At 46.9% G+C, this 16,580-nt stretch overlaps 1 protein-coding gene across 1 annotated transcript in view; it reads left to right on the top strand.

The window, feature by feature from the left end:
• The first annotated feature begins 440 nt into the window (after positions 1-440).
• hs6st1b (heparan sulfate 6-O-sulfotransferase 1b) overlaps positions 441-16,580 on the top strand; it is a 42,985-nt gene continuing 26,845 nt past the window's right edge. Inside the window, exon 1 of the mRNA XM_077012218.1 lies at positions 441-1,329. Within this exon, the coding sequence (XP_076868333.1) occupies positions 812-1,329 (518 nt within the window). The 5' untranslated portion in view covers positions 441-811. The remainder of the gene's footprint in view (positions 1,330-16,580) is intronic.

Below are 16,580 nucleotides of genomic sequence, written 5' to 3'. Positions count from 1 at the left end.
GATTTGTTAAGCAAAGCAGGTCTTCACTTATTTTACAGTGACAATGTGGCCTGGCCAGATCTTGTGGCTTTACCAAACCAAATGGTTTTCCAAGCAGATTATGTTTACAGGAGATGTAAATATTCATTACTGGACAAAACAATAGTGTCACGTTTCTCAACATAGGTATTTCTCAGTGGCGCCCTCATCAGGAATTTGAAACTACTTTACACTACAAGCTACTTCACACAGACTACCATAAAGTGAATGACACATTTGACCTTATGGTTCTGATCATATATTTAACCTATTGTTTATGGTGTATTCGTGCAAGTTTGCGTAATAGGCACAGTCCACGGAAAAACATCTGAATCGTTTAGAAAAGAAACAGAAAGAAAGAGGGGAAAAGTACTGTTGGCGCTGCATACCAACCAACGTATTAAAAGTGCTCAGCCCCCTTTTCTCCCAGTTACTTTGGGAGTGTGTGAGCAGCCGTGTGTTTGAAAGTGTGTGTCGCTCTGAGCTTGTTGTTCCTTCAGCTCCAGCATGATCACACAAGACCAGGAAGGTGATTCTGGGACGTGTGCCTCAAACCAGTCAACAACCGAACCGTCGGAGACATCTGGAAACACGTCCGTGACCGTCCCGCAGTCAACAGCGATCGGAGACCTTTCATAAGGTTGGACCGAGCTTTCCTAAACGCGATGTATCCGAATCCGAGCCGCGTGTGCGCCGCGGTACTCTGACCCGGTCCGGCTCGGTTATCTATGGCGGGACCACACCGCTCAACTACCAAAGCCCACCGATCCTGATGTGTGAGAAATGGTAACAAATGAACGAGACGGAGAGGAACATGGCTGAGAGGGCCAGTAAATTTCTGTTCGTCGTCGTCGGGTCGGTGTTCTTCATGCTGATTCTGTACCAGTACGTGGCTCCGGGCGTGATCAACTTCGGGTCCCCGCACCGGTACCTCGCCGAGGAAGACCTGACCATCTTTCCAACTCCGGACCCCCACTACGTTAAAAAGTACTACTTCCCTATGAAGGACTTGGAGCGCTCTGTGGATTTTGAAATAAAGGGTGAAGACGTGATTGTGTTTCTTCACATCCAGAAAACCGGCGGTACCACGTTCGGCAGGCACCTGGTGCAGAACGTGAGGCTGGAGGTTCCGTGTGATTGTAGACCGGGCCAGAAGAAGTGTACCTGTTACCGTCCCAACAGGAAAGAAACCTGGCTTTTCTCGCGGTTCTCCACCGGGTGGAGTTGTGGGTTACACGCAGACTGGACCGAACTTACCAGCTGTGTTCCTGGAGTCCTCAACAAAAAGGAAAACAAGGCGAAGAAGCTGAGGTGAGAATTCAGCAGCACACGTTGACTTTTGACGTTGATATTGTGTTATTTTTGGTAATGTTTGACATGGAGGTGACATGAAGAGGCTCAGATGAAACAGCAGATAAGCTACCGGGTAAAGTGACTCATTTCTGTCGGTGTTTCTCCTCTTCATCCTTCACCACGTCTCTCGCTCCACCACCTCAGAAGTGAAGGAGCAACATGTTTCTTGTAATCACTTCAGTAAACACTGAAACGGCTCTGGTGCTGGTAAACAATGTGTCTGTTTTCAAAACCGTTTCGTGTATACAATGAAGCTGTTGGACTACATGTTCTCGACAGCTATATGTATCATAAACAAATGTTCCTTGCGTCGCTACTTGGCGCTACTGTCTTGGCGAGAACAACTGAGGTAAATAAGTAGGTAAGGTGAGATATGGCCAAGAGTAGGCTATACTACATTTGTTACCCGTCCGTTCCGTCTATGGTAAAAGCCCAAGATTGCGCTCTGCTTTTACGATAAAAGACTAAAACTCAGGAAGTGTAGCCACAACATACGCGTCTGGGTTTCTGATCTCAGCAAACAACATTTCCAGATCGAATAATACTGATACAGGTTTTCCGTGGGGTTATTCCTCTGTGAACAGACCACTTTAGGCTTTTATAGACTTAACATTCAATGTCTTCATCATGACGAAGGGGAAGCAGCCAACGTGACAAATAAATAACAGGGAAAATTAACATGCAAACAAAAAACTGGATGTTCCACAGAAACATTGTTGAACGGGGGTTTGTACTTTGTTCCTCGAGGACTTAAAAAAAACAACTTGCTGTTCACTGTTCATAAAACACTGTTCATACGTGTGGTTTCAGACATGTGCTGCTATGGTTCAGAGAAACGAAACAGGTACCGCATCTAGTGTCTTAGTCTCTCACTCAACCTCCTGCTCGTGGCAAGGCAATGACCTCGTCAATTTAAAGTGTACTTTAAAGTGTACTCTCTCTCTCTCTTTCTCTCTATCATATAGATGTATGTATGTATGTATGTGTGTATATATATATACATACATAGAGTGAGTTCCTTTATTAGTACAGGAAGGAAAGTATTTCTGATGAATATTCTCTACCAGACCATCACATGCCCCTGTGTTTTAAACTCTTAACAGTTAAAACCAGGGTGCCATTTAGGGCAAGCGAGCTTTCAGGGTCGATCGGCTACGGAGCTTGGCTGATGGAAATTGGGCATTTCATGGATGGTTATGTCCAATCAGAAGCAGGGGGTGGATATAAAACCCAGCTGAAGTGGCGTAATGCTGTACACTAGCGGCTAAGCACATCAATTAGGCGCTGAAGCATGAACCTAATCTGGTTTGCCGTGCCAGAAGCTCCTTACAGTTATTGCGAGTGTACATCACAGTCTGGAGCTTTCAGCGACAGCTATGCATCAACAAGTTAAGGGCACAAGTTCACACAACTGGTGTTCAGCCACCCACCGAATGGGTTCTTTGTGCTGGGAACATGCTACACATTGATTTTTTGCATTCTTTGCATCCAGCGCCTATAACATAGAGAGATTGTTCAGCCAGGCGGGCGATGTTCTGAATTTCAGAATGCCGTAGGGTGAACACCTTTCATTTTTTCCTGGCTAGTCAAAAACTTTCAGCTTGGACCAAATCTTACAAGCACAAATTGTTTCAGGATACTGATGGTGCTCGAGACGTCGCTCTTAATCTAGGGTGAAAACTGGATTCATTTCATCGTGGTCGCAATAAATCATTATGGTCACTGTAAAGTCCACAGTAAAGACTTGATTATCTGCATGTCTCTTGGGCAATATGAGACCCACACTCACTCCCACACACATACACGGTGCATTGGCTCACAGTCTGGCCCAGCTCGAAATAGAACAACTGTAGCTCATGAAGGAAGTGTCAGCGATGTTTAGTGTCCTAGCGTACTGCTGTCTAGACTGAGACAGACTGAGGTGGCAGCAGGCAGATGGCAGTAGGAGTGGCATGTAAAAATGAGGTGGAGCAGCTGTGTCTACTCGTATACCGTAGCGGCGCTAGCTCGGTGCTGCAGTGTTCCTATTTGGCAGAGGGAAAAAAGAGAAAACACTACAAAAAAAGAGATTCATAGGGACACAGAACCATGTCCCCCCCCAGTTAAATCATATTGCATTTTATCCTGATTTAGCTACAATGAAGAGTCTGTCTTTTTGCTAATGAACATTCCTGCCATCAAACAAGGATGTTAGCTACACACACCAGCATGTAAGATGTCTGTGTTGGTGATGGTGGTCTGCTCCTCTAGAAAGAGGCAAGCAAGGTGCTAAGTGGGACATTGGGAGAACACCCCCACCCAGGTGCCCTGTTCTACCTGAAAGTGTGGCAACAGGCTTTTCTATGTATATCTGGCTCCGTAGCTGACCGGGCCGTCAGAAAACACGGGGATGGTGTTCACAAATCTGGACTCACTACAGTGGTGCCACTGACATAGATAGTGGACATTTTAAGCTAAATTTGGCCCAGAATCTCTTTTGGGAACTATTTTTGGACATGAGGTCCATTTAAGATCTGTTTGTACACCAATATGGAAGGGCTCATTCAGAATTAAGGGTATGAATCAATACTTTAGCTTCGCTCACTTTGGCCATTACTGGAGCTGCTAAACACAAAAAACCCCCAAAACAATCTGCATTGATTAGCTTAAGTTTAATCAGAGAGATCTCTGGAGGATGGCCGCCTGAACTCAATTCAGTTCTAATTTCAGTGTATGTATGTATATATTCACAGTATATACAAAAAGTGTATATTTTTCTGAATTGTTATGTATGACATGCCATGTGCTCTGTCATTGTATGCTGCGTTCACACAGGCATCATGTTGATGTTGAGTCAGGTTCCTTCTTCCCTGTAATATTTAGTGAAGGTCAAAATTGGTCCTAAAAGGGTAAAATTGCCCATATAGCAGCAGTTGTACTTTGAGTTAGATAAGAGTAGAGAAAATGGGTCCCGGGCTAATGATAAATACCACAGTACTCCTGCAAAAATGGAAACCTTTAATGTGGAGTACATTCTATAGTAACACACATACTATTATGAAGATGAAGATGGAGTTTAGATTAAATTAAAGCCAGCAGAGTCTGAAACTATCAGTCTCATTGTACATATTGCTCACAGTGAGGATCACCTTCAGTTGCACTGGCACTTGCAAACAGAGCGACTCTGGCATTAAACCCGGAGTGTATTAAGAGCTCCAAGTGAGGACTGGGAACTAGGGATCAGGAGAGGACCAGGATCAGGGGTTATAAATGGCCTCTCAATGGCCACATCCTCTTAGGCACACGTGTGTAATTCTGGAGGAAGGTGCGTCCGGGCGGTAATAATAGCAGCAGTAGCTCCAGGTAGTGATTTAGTGTCGGGCCTAAGGACAGGCCAGCCTGGAATGCACTAAGCTCCTAACTGCCTGTCCAGTGAGACAAATGAGGAGCAGTCCTTCCTCTCTTTTTACTTTCTCTCTCTCTCTCTCTCTCTCTCTCTCTCTCTCTCTCTCTCTCTCTCTCTCTCTCTCTCTCTCTCTCTCTCTCTCTCTCTCTCTCTCTCTCTCTCTCTCTCACACACACACACACACACATTCTTTCTTGCTGGTTGTTGCTTTTTTCCAGTGACTACTTGAGCAGCAACCTCTCAATTCAGTCAAAACTTTTTCGTTTAGTAAACTGAAACTGGTGTCCTTTGCACTTTCAAGACTCATTTACATGTCATTTTTACGTCATTTTTACATACAATTTTACGCATCATGTTACACTTTGCATGTGTGTGCATCACTGTGACCTCAGCATCACTGCCACTATCACATGTCAGAGTTCTACAGATTTGCTGTGTGTAAATGTGATATCATGGAAGGTCAGCTGAAGTTCGTGACTAAAGGCAGTGTTCTGTAGAGTTTGTTATAGTCGAGGGGAGAGAGGGAGGAAGAGGGAGACAGAATTCGAGGAAGACAGCATATGATATCTCTGCGCCGCAGTTTTTATAGACTGAATTAGAATTTGTGAGATTTTGAGTGCTACTCTTAATTCATTCCGAGGCCCTCAGTCACACAGTGACAGTAATTGGGGGACTTTTTTTATCGTTCCCTTGCTGGTTCTCTCTGCCATCACATTGGAAGTCCATAAGTGCCGTACTGTGTCCGAGAAAGAACCTGTTTGAAACACTCAAAACCTTGGCATGATGTGTGAAAAGGAGAATTATCGAAGCAGTACATTTCCGCTGTGACGTGTATTTACGGCACGATGTCGTAAAATACGATATCTGGCAGTGGTTCCCGTTTTGCTTTAGTGTTTTCCCAGAGCGTTCGAGCCACAGCTTCCTGTGACAACTTGGCTGCTCTGGTGTGTTTGGAGCACATGCACCCCGTGCATCTCCCTCACGTGCTCTCAGCTCACAGCAAAGAGCACTTAGATAGTTCAGATACATAGTCATGACTTTTAAATGGGCCACACAGTTGGTACCAGGTCTGGCCATGGGATCGTTTGTGTGTGTGTGTGCGTGTGTGTGTGCATGTGTGCGTGCGTGTGTATGTGTGCGTGCGTGTGTGTGTGTGCGCACATCCATACACTTATGGCTGTAATCCAGCCAGATCAGCAGGGGTTAAAGGTCACCAACACCAGATCTATTTATCCAATGCGCTCCGTCATGACCCTGCTGGAAGAGACACCTTGGACATTTAATTGCCAAGCATAGGGCCCATAGGGCACGTAGTCTTCATCCCCACCATAGTCTTCGTCCTACGGTGGCTTTGTGTGTGGTGTTTTATGTTTGCTTCAGCTGCGTGTAGTGTTTGTGCGCCGCACCACCTGTGAGTTATTGTGTTCAGCTCATTATCGGCTCTTTTGCTTTTTGCGCTGCTGGTTGCTGAATGTTTCGTTGGCTTTCTTTTGTTCCCACTCTTTTATGTTCAGTTTCATTTTCATTAGTTTCACTTAAACTCTTTCAATTAGACACTCACATTTGCTTCTTTTCTCTTTTTCTCCAGCACGTTCAACACCCTTGACATTGAGTTTAGAAAATATATTTTAAACAAAGCAGGAGAAATTCAACTCTTTTTTTTTTTTATTTTTATTTAAGTCTTATTTAAATGAATGTTATTTTAATTGGTTAGGTACTTATGTGCAATTTGCTCAAAAAAGTGTTTGAAATGACTTCTTTTATTCTTTATTCAGTGGACCTGTTTAAGCAGAAGCTCATAAAAACTGTATACCTAATATTCAAACTTAAATATTTGTTCATTTATAGCAAGTCATCATCACGGAGCTGAAAAATGTTACTGCATATCACGCTTGGTTCAGGCTTAGACAGCAGAAAGAGCCAGTAGAAATTTTTAAAGGATATAATATGTTTTTTTTCCCCCAATTAAAAATATGTACATATTGTACCATATTTACCTACATGGTGTCAATGGTTTGTGCACACACCAATCATGAGCAAACTGCATAATGAGTTATGAAATTTGTTTCCAACTACCAAATGGGGTTGCCTGCTCTTGCCTGACTAGTTTTAGTTCACCCGCTGTCCTGTCTACACCCATCCACCAGCTGATGTGTGTTGTGTGCAAATAATGTAAAACCACGCTGAAGGTTTGTATGGTGCTTAACGTTACCGTGCTGTTGGTGTACAAGAGAGATGATGTGAGAAGATTACACTAATAAAGTGGCAGTTCAACAGCTGTGATCTGTCTTGTGTGCATTTTAAAGAAAAGTTAATTTTATTTTAATGTGTGACAATTCAAAAATCGACTTGTATCTGGAGTAAATATTTGACAGCTTGGGCCCTACAGTGGACTATACTGATGTATCACTTCCACTCTCCCGGTGGAAGGTGGGAATTCGTGAACTGATTCTTGGCACGGACAAATGGCAGTGAGATGACTGATTTACCAGAAGACAGACTTTGAGTAGAGCTCTGTGGCAGCATGTGTGAGTTTGAAGGACAGGATTAGCACTGTGTGAGTGAGAGACGGGGAGAGAAAGCGTGAACACGCCGGCTTGCTTTTGTCTTTTTTTTTTTTTTCTTTTTTTTTTAAGTGAATACAAACCGAGATGCCCATCTCAAGGAAGTTAATATCAGCTAATATTAGTTTATGAGCCTATCGTGATGATCCCAGGCAATCTGTCACCTCCCACTCCGTTGGAACGAAGCAGTAAGCCTTCTTGCCGGGGAAGAAGGAGCAGGAAACCCAGGGGAGGCACACATGATCACTGGATCCCTGGTGCCAGTGGAATAATGTGGAGAGAAATGTGATCAGCTGCAGCACTTTCCACATCTGTGTCTGCTAACCCTGGCTAAACCCTGTTTTGATAAAGAATGGGGTTTTTTTGTGTGTGGCTAAGTGTTGATTTCCTTTTTTCGACTACGGTTGTTCTCTCTTCTCTGCAGGATAGCGTTGTGACTGGGTGGGGGGGCCTGGGGGGGGGGGCAGTGATACATTGCCTCTGCAGTGGGGAAGGTCAGGATGGGTGCAGAGGATGGTGAGAGCGAGTAGGCGTGTCCTCGTGAAAGCATGGCGGGGTTAGCTAGGCTGCGTTTGTCGGCCTGCTCTCCTAATGCTCGTGGTCTAGTTCTCTCTTCCTGCCCCAGTGCCCCCAGCCCAGGCTCTGTCGTCTCTTTGCTGCACACGCGTATCTGCACAGCTAGCTCGCCTGTGTTGCCTCCGGCACCTTTGGTAATGTGGCTGAGTGCGGGCCGCACGCTCCCTCCAGCGGTGGAGCAGAAACTTTGCTTGCGTCTAGCCAACAGCTGCAACCGAAGGTTGGACATGAAATCATGTAGTGAAGCATCCAGCCACGGCACTACAGCATAGGCTGTTCATTTAAACAGAGATGCTGTACCGCTCTAGTGCTCAGTGCTACAGAGATCAGGTAACCGCTCTAGTGCTCAGTGCTACAGAGATCAGGTACCGCTCTAGTGCTCAGTGCTACAGAGATCAGGTACCGCACTAGTGCTCAGTGCTACAGAGATCAGGTACCGCACTAGTGCTCAGTGCTACAGAGATCAGGTACCGCTCTAGTGCTCAGTGGCTACGGAGATCAGGTACCGCTCTAGTGCTCAGTGCTACGGAGATCAGGTACCGCACCAGTGCTCAGTGCTACGGAGATCAGGTACCGCACTAGTGCTCAGTGCTACAGAGATCAGGTACCGCTCTAGTGCTCAGTGCTACGGAGATCAGGTACCGCTCTAGTGCTCAGTGCTACGGAGATCAGGTACCGCACCAGTGCTCAGTGCTACGGAGATCAGGTACCGCACCAGTGCTCAGTGCTACGGAGATCAGGTACCGCACTAGTGCTCAGTGCTACAGAGATCAGGTACCGCTCTAGTGCTCAGTGCTACGGAGATCAGGTACCGCTCTAGTGCTCAGTGCTACGGAGATCCTATTCTGGTCCAGTGCTACAGAGGTCATTTTCTGGTCAGTGCTATAGAGGTCCTAAACGCCTCGGTGCTGTCCGAGTCTTTTCTGGCATTTGCCCATATTCACACGTGACGTCTGTATTTGGTTACAGTTGTCTGTGAAATTGCAGAGGAGCTGTCTGTTACACTGATGGCTCTTTCTGATGGAGGCAGACATTGAAGCTTCATGCCATCTTTGTGATTATTTGATGCCTTAGAGTAAAATGGCTTGAGTGTGTATGTGAAACACACTCCTTTTGCAAATGAACAGTTTGATTTCATCACTAAACCTTTGTCTAACTCTGCAAGGCAGAATTCACTGAATTCACTCCACAGTCTCCGATACAAGCTCTATTTTCAGGCCACAAGTGACCTGGTTTTATTGAAATTGTATTGTTTTAACATGCTCCCTGGGCACCCTCCTCCAGGAAGAATTTGATGTGCCTGACATGCTGGCTGCTATGTCTCCTAGCATTACCAAATCCCAGCCCCAAAATTCCAACCTGCCAGCTTCTCATTTCTCATGTCATTTCTCCCAGGGACAGACCCATACTGTGATGAAAAGCAAAGTGTATAGTATTTCTACCCAGATCTAGGGCTAGGATCTGGATCTGGGTTGGGGTCTAGGCCTGGATCTGTGTTGGGGACACAGCCTGTATCTGGGTTGGGGTCTAGGCCTGGATTTGCATTTGGGTCTAAAAAGCATCCATCAGTGCATCAGTGTGCAGGTTTTATTCCACTCCAGAGAGTAACAATATCATAGTGGCAAACCAGATTGATGCACAGAGGTGTTCTCTATAATGGTACTATTTATATCACTGCTCTTTCAGTTGCAGCCCCTGTACACTAAAGGATGGGTGTGCACAGTTCACACCGGGGCGTGCTCAGCTCTGCGGCCCACCCCAGTTGCACCGGAGTGAGCTCAGCTCTGCGGCCCGGGCCAGCTGCACCGTGGCGAGCTCCAGCCTCCAGCCACGTTCCCACCGTTGGAGCTAGAACCCGCCACCTGCCATCTGCTCGTGGTTTGCGGATGGTTTAGGTCACATGATGTGCCTGTCTGGGATTGGACTGGTGAAGTGACTGGTTTCAAAGGGAACCTCTGAATCCTGTGGAAGGGAAGAAGGCCAGACGAAGTTGGGCCGAACCATGAGGAGAACAGTTCTCATAAGGTTTAACATGGTTGGTTTCTTTCTGGTGTCCCAGCTCATGAAGAGTTGTGGATTATTACCACATCTTTAATAATAATGATGCCAGTGGTATTTTTTTTCCCTCCTGTGAATCCCAAACTCGAGGAGCAGATTGCTTTGGACACACCCCACACACAGTGCCTCATGTTTATGGGAATGGATTTGTGATAAGAAACAGGGATGTCATAATGTCACAGAGGAGGACATCTTTTCTTGCCTAATATTGTGGGAGCACTGACATTTGGGTGGGAAATCCTGTGAAGAAGTTTGTCTTTGTAGGAAAGATTATGGGTTTTATTGACTCAGAGAAAAAGACAGGGAAAGAATGAAATAGAGAAAGAAAGAGCAATTAATCTATCTCTGCAGTGGGATAAAACATCTGAATTAAATGGAATGATGAAGAGCTTGTGCCATTTGCAGCAGAGAGATAAAGGCAGGCTTACCTTGACCTCCAAACCTGCGTGTGCAGTAGTGGTAGGTTGAAGAACTTCGGCTTTATCCAGTCTCCTCATCAGAACCATTCTCCAGGTGGGGGTGTGTTTTCTTCCCACTTTACCACCTCACACCCACCCCCCCCTCACACTGACAATGCGCATGTGTGTGTATATATATCAGTTTCTGTTTCACTCACTAACACTCTCTTTATATAGATCTCTCTCTGTCTTAGTGTCTCTGTTGCTTTTCCTGTCACTTCGCTTCCCTGGTGGAGTTGGTGTCGGCTGGAAATTTTTTTTCACCTTGCCGTCACTTTATCATTGCCTTTTAATGAGCTGTCCGTCAAAACTCCCTTCCTTTAGTCATCCACCAAATATGCTGGCTGAGTCATGTTTTCTTTGTCAGTGACTTCAGATGTGTCAAGATGGTCATTTTCTGTCAGGAACAAGAAATAAAGTGACATGACAGTAAAGAAAGTGAACCACGTTCCTGGTACGAGTTTGAGCTACCTGGTGATATCGGCATTTGAACCCCTTACAACATACCTTTTGTTTGCCAGAAAAGGTCAGAAAAGGTTACAAACCAGGCTTAGTGGTCTCGTGGAGGTGAGGGGGGCACTACAGAAGGTATTAACCTTTCATCACAATAGATGTTTGTGTGCATCACGGTGTAGTAGATAGCAACACAGGGCCGCTCAAGACTGCTGAAGGTATTACCTCAGTTTCCCCATCCTAGTACTCACTGAAACTTCCCTCCAATGCTGCACGGCTGTATCATTCAGCCATTTTGATTTTAAATGACTTTGACTGGCAAACTATAGCTTGCAGCATAGTGGCTTCCAGAGCTGCTATTTGATTTAGTGCTTTTCCTAATGAACCTTTTTTTAAAAAATGTAATACCATTTGGTGCAGTCCCACTGTGCATCCATCCTGTGAAGATTAGTTTCACATCGGAAATAAGCAGGAAAAAAAGGAAAGGGCCAGGGTCAAAGCCGGTCATCATCACGAATGTTTAGAGTCACGGAGGCTATGAGGGGATCTGGTACCTCATTTGTTATATAAGTGGGTAAGACGTGGTGTTGTGTTAGGAGCTCTGTTGGGGATGGGTGGGTGGAGGCCTTACTCCGCACTGGAGTGTACTAACACAGGACAGGAGATGCATTTGTGTGGTTGTGGTGGTGGCATGGGGGGAGAATTGTTTGGGATGTGGGGGTGGTAAAGGCGTCTCTGTCCGTCAGCTCTCGGCTGAGGAGAAATCCAAGCCTGGCCTGGGTCACAGCCGGAGCGGGTGAGGTGGGGTTTGGGACCGGCGGACCCCCCCCCGTGAACCCGGCCAGTCAGGCAAAGAGCACGATAATTGAATTGGGGGGAGATGCAAATGGCAGACGGCCGCTGTGCATGCCAAAGGATTTGTCCGGTCCACTTCGTAGCGCTGCACTTCCATCGGTTCGCTAATGAATTTCTTCGTGCTGCGTGCAGACGGCAGCAGATGCGAACGAATGGAGCAGGTCCCTCAAATCCAGCCGGAGGAGAGCGGAGAACCACGGGACGCTGTTTCACACAGACACAAAAGTCGCTTACCGCTCGCAAGCTCTGTGCTGCGTGACATACCCGTCCCTGCCTTTCAGTTCCTCTTTGTTGCTGATTTTTTTTGCCGTTGTAAGCCATGAGCTTGGAGGGAATTGGCGCAGACTAGCGAGGACGGAGGGAGAACGACTATTACATCATCGTGTGCTTACTCACAGTTTGACAGCGAGGTGCACAGCAAGTTCTCCATGAGGGGGATGGGGATTCTACCAAAAGTAAAAACACCCCTTCCTGTTGTTTTGGTACATCCCACTCTGAATGTGTGTACACCATAGGCTGTCGGGAAGCCAAAATGGTGTGTCCCGCAGACAGGGGTGTGAAATGTGTCTTGAAGTAAATGTTGCCACTTCCCTGCCAGTCAGCTCCGCCTCTTCTTATTACCAGCGACTAGGGGGAGTGGATTTGTGGTTTGCTTTCCTTGAAACCGGGTGTGGTCGGTGCGCAGAACAAAGCCACGTCTGCAGGTGTCTGATCGGACCGGGCGGAGGTGCGTGCGCCCTGACCTTCGGAGGAGCAGACCAGTCCGGGCTGCTTTGGCTCTCGGTTTTCCCCATCATGCCAAAGATCAAATAACGAGAGAGCTTCATCTTTCTGCTCTTCTCTTGCACAGTACAGTTTTCCCCAGAGCTGCGGTGTCACGCTTCTTCACTTGAACCCAGTCTACCCAAACACACAAATACAGGCGTAGAAGAACGTGTTCCTGCTCCACGTCAAAAACACATCAAAAGCCCATCGGCTCGTCCTGTCGCAGTAGGCGTGGGAGGGTCAGTGGGAGGCCATGATGCAGGGAACGAGACTCGGCTTGCTGGAGGGAAACCCCACCGTGCGTTCTATCTTGTCCCGCAAAAAAAAAAAAAAAAAAAAATCAAAGGTCATCTTTCAAAAAGACCCAGCCAAACCTCTCAAATTCTTTCCTTCTCCCTATCATCTGTTCATCACTCTCATCTGTTCATCTTTTTTACTGCTCTTTCCTTTTCTCATTTCCTTGTGTCTTCTCTTTAATTTTTCTCTCTCTTCTTTCTGTTTACCCCCCTCCCCTCTCTCTCTTTCTCTCTCTCTCTCTCTCTCTCACATACACCACGCTTTTCTGTTGGCTGATGTCATATGCAATCGCCTGATCTGCCCAAACACAAATACAGTTTACATGCTCTTGTGGCAGGTTGTGAAGCATAACTCTGTAATTGAGTGTCGTGTTCAAGCTCCCTGTCATGCCTGATTGATGGCAGAGTGTCTGAGCTGAATGTGAACAGGCTGCACTGTCCTGCCGTTCAGTGTGGCTGCAGAACGCAGCAGAAGTGTATCATGCCATCAGTGGAGCAGTGTGTGTGTGTGTGTGTTTGTGCGAGTGTGTGTGACATATGGTGCCTTGCTTGAATGTGGATTTTAAGCGGGATTTCCAGTTTCCAGCTGGTGTTCCCCTTTGATTAGAATTTTCTTTCACTCTTCTTTTCTGAGCCACCTAGTCCAAGCTGTTCGCTGCCAGACAGGTTAGTGATGTCGGTGGTTTCCAGTGTGTGTGTCTGTTTGTATCTCTCTGTGTAAATGCATTTGTATTTGTGAAACTGCATACTTCAGCAGAGAGTTCAGGGATCAGGTCCCCGATGTTAGTCAAACAGGAAGCGATTAATGATTTTATTGTGCCGATAATCACCTTGCATGTCAGTCAGGCTATTAAGAAGTGCAAATAACACACTGGACTGCCTCATCCGTAGCCTATATAGGCTATGTTTACGGTTGTGCGTTCATGTTGCAAAGGTTGCTGAAATGTGTATGAATGTGTTCTGTCAATCCCAAAACAGGCACCTGCTGCTCATCATCATTTACTGGGTTTAACTGGCCCTGCTAGCAGTGAGCGATGCTTTAACCTTGTTCTGGCTGGTGGCTAATGGAACGTTCTGGAAGCTCCAGAGAAAGGGCCGGAGCCTCCTACCTTACTCCCTTTAAAACCTGAAAGCCTGTAAAACCAACTAACGCTAAGAGAAAATCTTGGAGTGGCAGATCTGGGCATCATATTTAGTGGATGTTAAATGCAGGCCAGGCTGTTGAAAGGCAAGCAAATGGTCTTCTATAGGCTTTTCCATAAAGGCTCTGTCCATAATAGAATTTGTGTGTGTGGGAGGGGGGGGGGGGGGGGGGGGGGGGTATTCGCCCTGTTGAAAGCCCCACGTCAGCTTCCGGTGCAAAATGAAAAGTATGGGGACACTGACCACCTCCGCTGTTACCAAGTAACCGCCTACGCCACTTTTGAAGGCGCCTCAGCCTCGGAAGCGTCTGCCACCCTTTGTTTGGGTTGGAGTGGCCCAGTCTCCCCCCCCTTTCTCACCAACCACCCTCAGTTCATTCTGCGTGAGTGAATTCTGAATGACCTGCCCCGGAGCTCACCAGGTCACTGCTGACACCATTCACATGCTAATGCAACACACATGCTAATGCGCAATGGGAGCTAGCGCGGCTAACACCGCCTCTCACCGCGGGTCCACAGAGGACGGTGCATCGATTGCAAATTGCCAGACTGTAGAGAAACGAGGGCTATCGTATGCTTTTTTTTTTGTCAGGCACTAAAAGGATCTCACTGCCGTCAGTTAAAAGCCCTCAGGGCCTTAAAATGGCAAGTCAATAGAAGTCAATGTCTACGCCACGTGGTGTACTAGTAGAAGTAGTGTGGGTGAGGTTCATAGACCCTTTGACCTCAATCCTCAGGACCGGAGTTAAAACGGCAACTGCGTTATGTCCGAAGAAGGAAGGCCAAGGGCTGAGGTAATCTGCTAGGGAGAAGAAGACACTACTGAATGGCCCTGATGGGTGTGTGTGTGTGTGTGTGTCTGTCTGTCTGTGTGCGTGTGTGCAATGTGCGTGTGTGTGTGTGTGTGCTCGTATCTGGGTTTCCATTTGCATTTGTCAGCTTCAGGCTATTTGTGACACATTTGTGTCAGTCTGGTAGATCATTTTTCGTCATATTAACTGGAAGTTTTAACTGCCCTATTTTCTACCTCACGTGGATGGTCTTCTTTGTCGTATCCCTGGTTGTCTGCACCTACTAGCAAAGGTGCGATTATGATTTTTGCTGAGCAGCTGTTTGTGGATCTGCTGCATGGGTTACCTCTGCAGCAGATAGGAGAATTAGTGGAATAACAATTGTGGCTTGGTAGGACCTAAGAGCTAGCGATGTAGTGAAGCTTTAACTGCAGTGGGACCAGATTTTTGTTTTTCACTTCTGCTTTATTGTGTACTTGCATTCTCTCCAAGTGAAAAACCATCTGGTCCCTGCTGTATCCTTTTGCAGCAAAACCATCTAAACTGGAGGTCAAGGAGCAAAGAGGGCCTGCACACAGGCCCAAGAGGTGGCCACCTACAACATGAGGCCTGAAGGTCAAAGGCCACATCTGGAGGTCATCCCCAGAGGGGAATTAATGGGACCGCAAGCCCTATTAGGGAGATTCAATTAGCGCTGAAGGAGGAGAGCGTGCTTGTTTGAGTGGATGTAGGAGGAGCTCTCCGCGGGGCACGAGCATGTCTGGAGGTGCAGCATCGGGGCAGGAGTAGACCTCCACCCAACCTGTGGCTTCATCTCATTAACGTGGCGCACTGCTGTGTCGGTCTGCCATTTGTGTCCCTGCTGTTTCTCCAGTGTAAAATCCACAGTTTTAGTTTTAGTTGAAGTGATCCGATGCATCTTAAAGCATTTGACTTTTTTTTTTTATATTATTTTCCCCCACAGCATGCATTTAGATCTCTGCAGTGAGCTTTGCCATTTAAAGAGCATTAAGTTGATTGATCGTGTCTGTGCTTTTGGTAAATGGCGTTGTTGGGTGGTGCCCCCCTTTCACGGACTCTGTTTTTAATCTAGCAGAAAGGTTCACGCAGCCGGCTATTCTTCATCCCGCTGCCTTGAGGGCTTCGTGTGGTGTGTGTGTGTGTGTGTGTGGAGGTGTGTGCGTGTGCGTGTGCGTGTGCGTGTGTGTGTGTGTTTGCGTGCGTGCGTGCGTGTGTGTGTGTGCGTGTGTGTGTGGGCATGCTGAGGGGTGGAACATATGGTCTGATGAAGCGGAAGCCACTGTTGTTCCACCTGTTTAAACTGTGCTTGGCTCACACAGAGGGGAAAGGTGATGTCATGAAGGCAACAGGTGGTCAGGGCGGGTCTGTCGAGTGGTCTGCATCTCCTGCATGTCTGTGTCTCCTGCATGTCTGCGTCTCGTACATGTCTGTGTCTCCTGCATGTCTGCGTCTGGTACATGTCTGCGTCTGGTACATGTCTGCGTCTGGTACATGTCTGCGTCTCGTACATGTCTGCGTCTCGTACATGTCTGCGTCTCGTACATGTCTGCGTCTCGTACATGTCTGTGTCTCCTGCATGTCTGCGTCTCCTGCATGTCTGCGTCTCCTGCATGTCTGCGTCTCCTGCATGTCTGCGTCTCCTGCATGTCTGCGTCTCCTGACATGTCTGCGTCTCGTACAATGTCTGTGTCTCGACATGTCTGCGTCTCGTACATGTCTGCGCTCGTACATGTCTGTTCTCTTGCCTTTCCTACCATCAATAAGAGATTGAAAGTGGATTACAGTAGTAATGATGGTGCCTCTGATTAACTTCATAATCCAGCTCTGCCTTTGACTCCCTGATGT

The sequence above is a fragment of the Brachyhypopomus gauderio genome, chromosome 7 (assembly GCF_052324685.1).
Source record: "Brachyhypopomus gauderio isolate BG-103 chromosome 7, BGAUD_0.2, whole genome shotgun sequence".
NCBI classification, from domain to species: domain Eukaryota; kingdom Metazoa; phylum Chordata; class Actinopteri; order Gymnotiformes; family Hypopomidae; genus Brachyhypopomus; species Brachyhypopomus gauderio.
The sequence above is the reverse complement of the archived record's forward strand: the minus strand, read 5'-3'. Positions and strand labels throughout refer to the sequence as shown.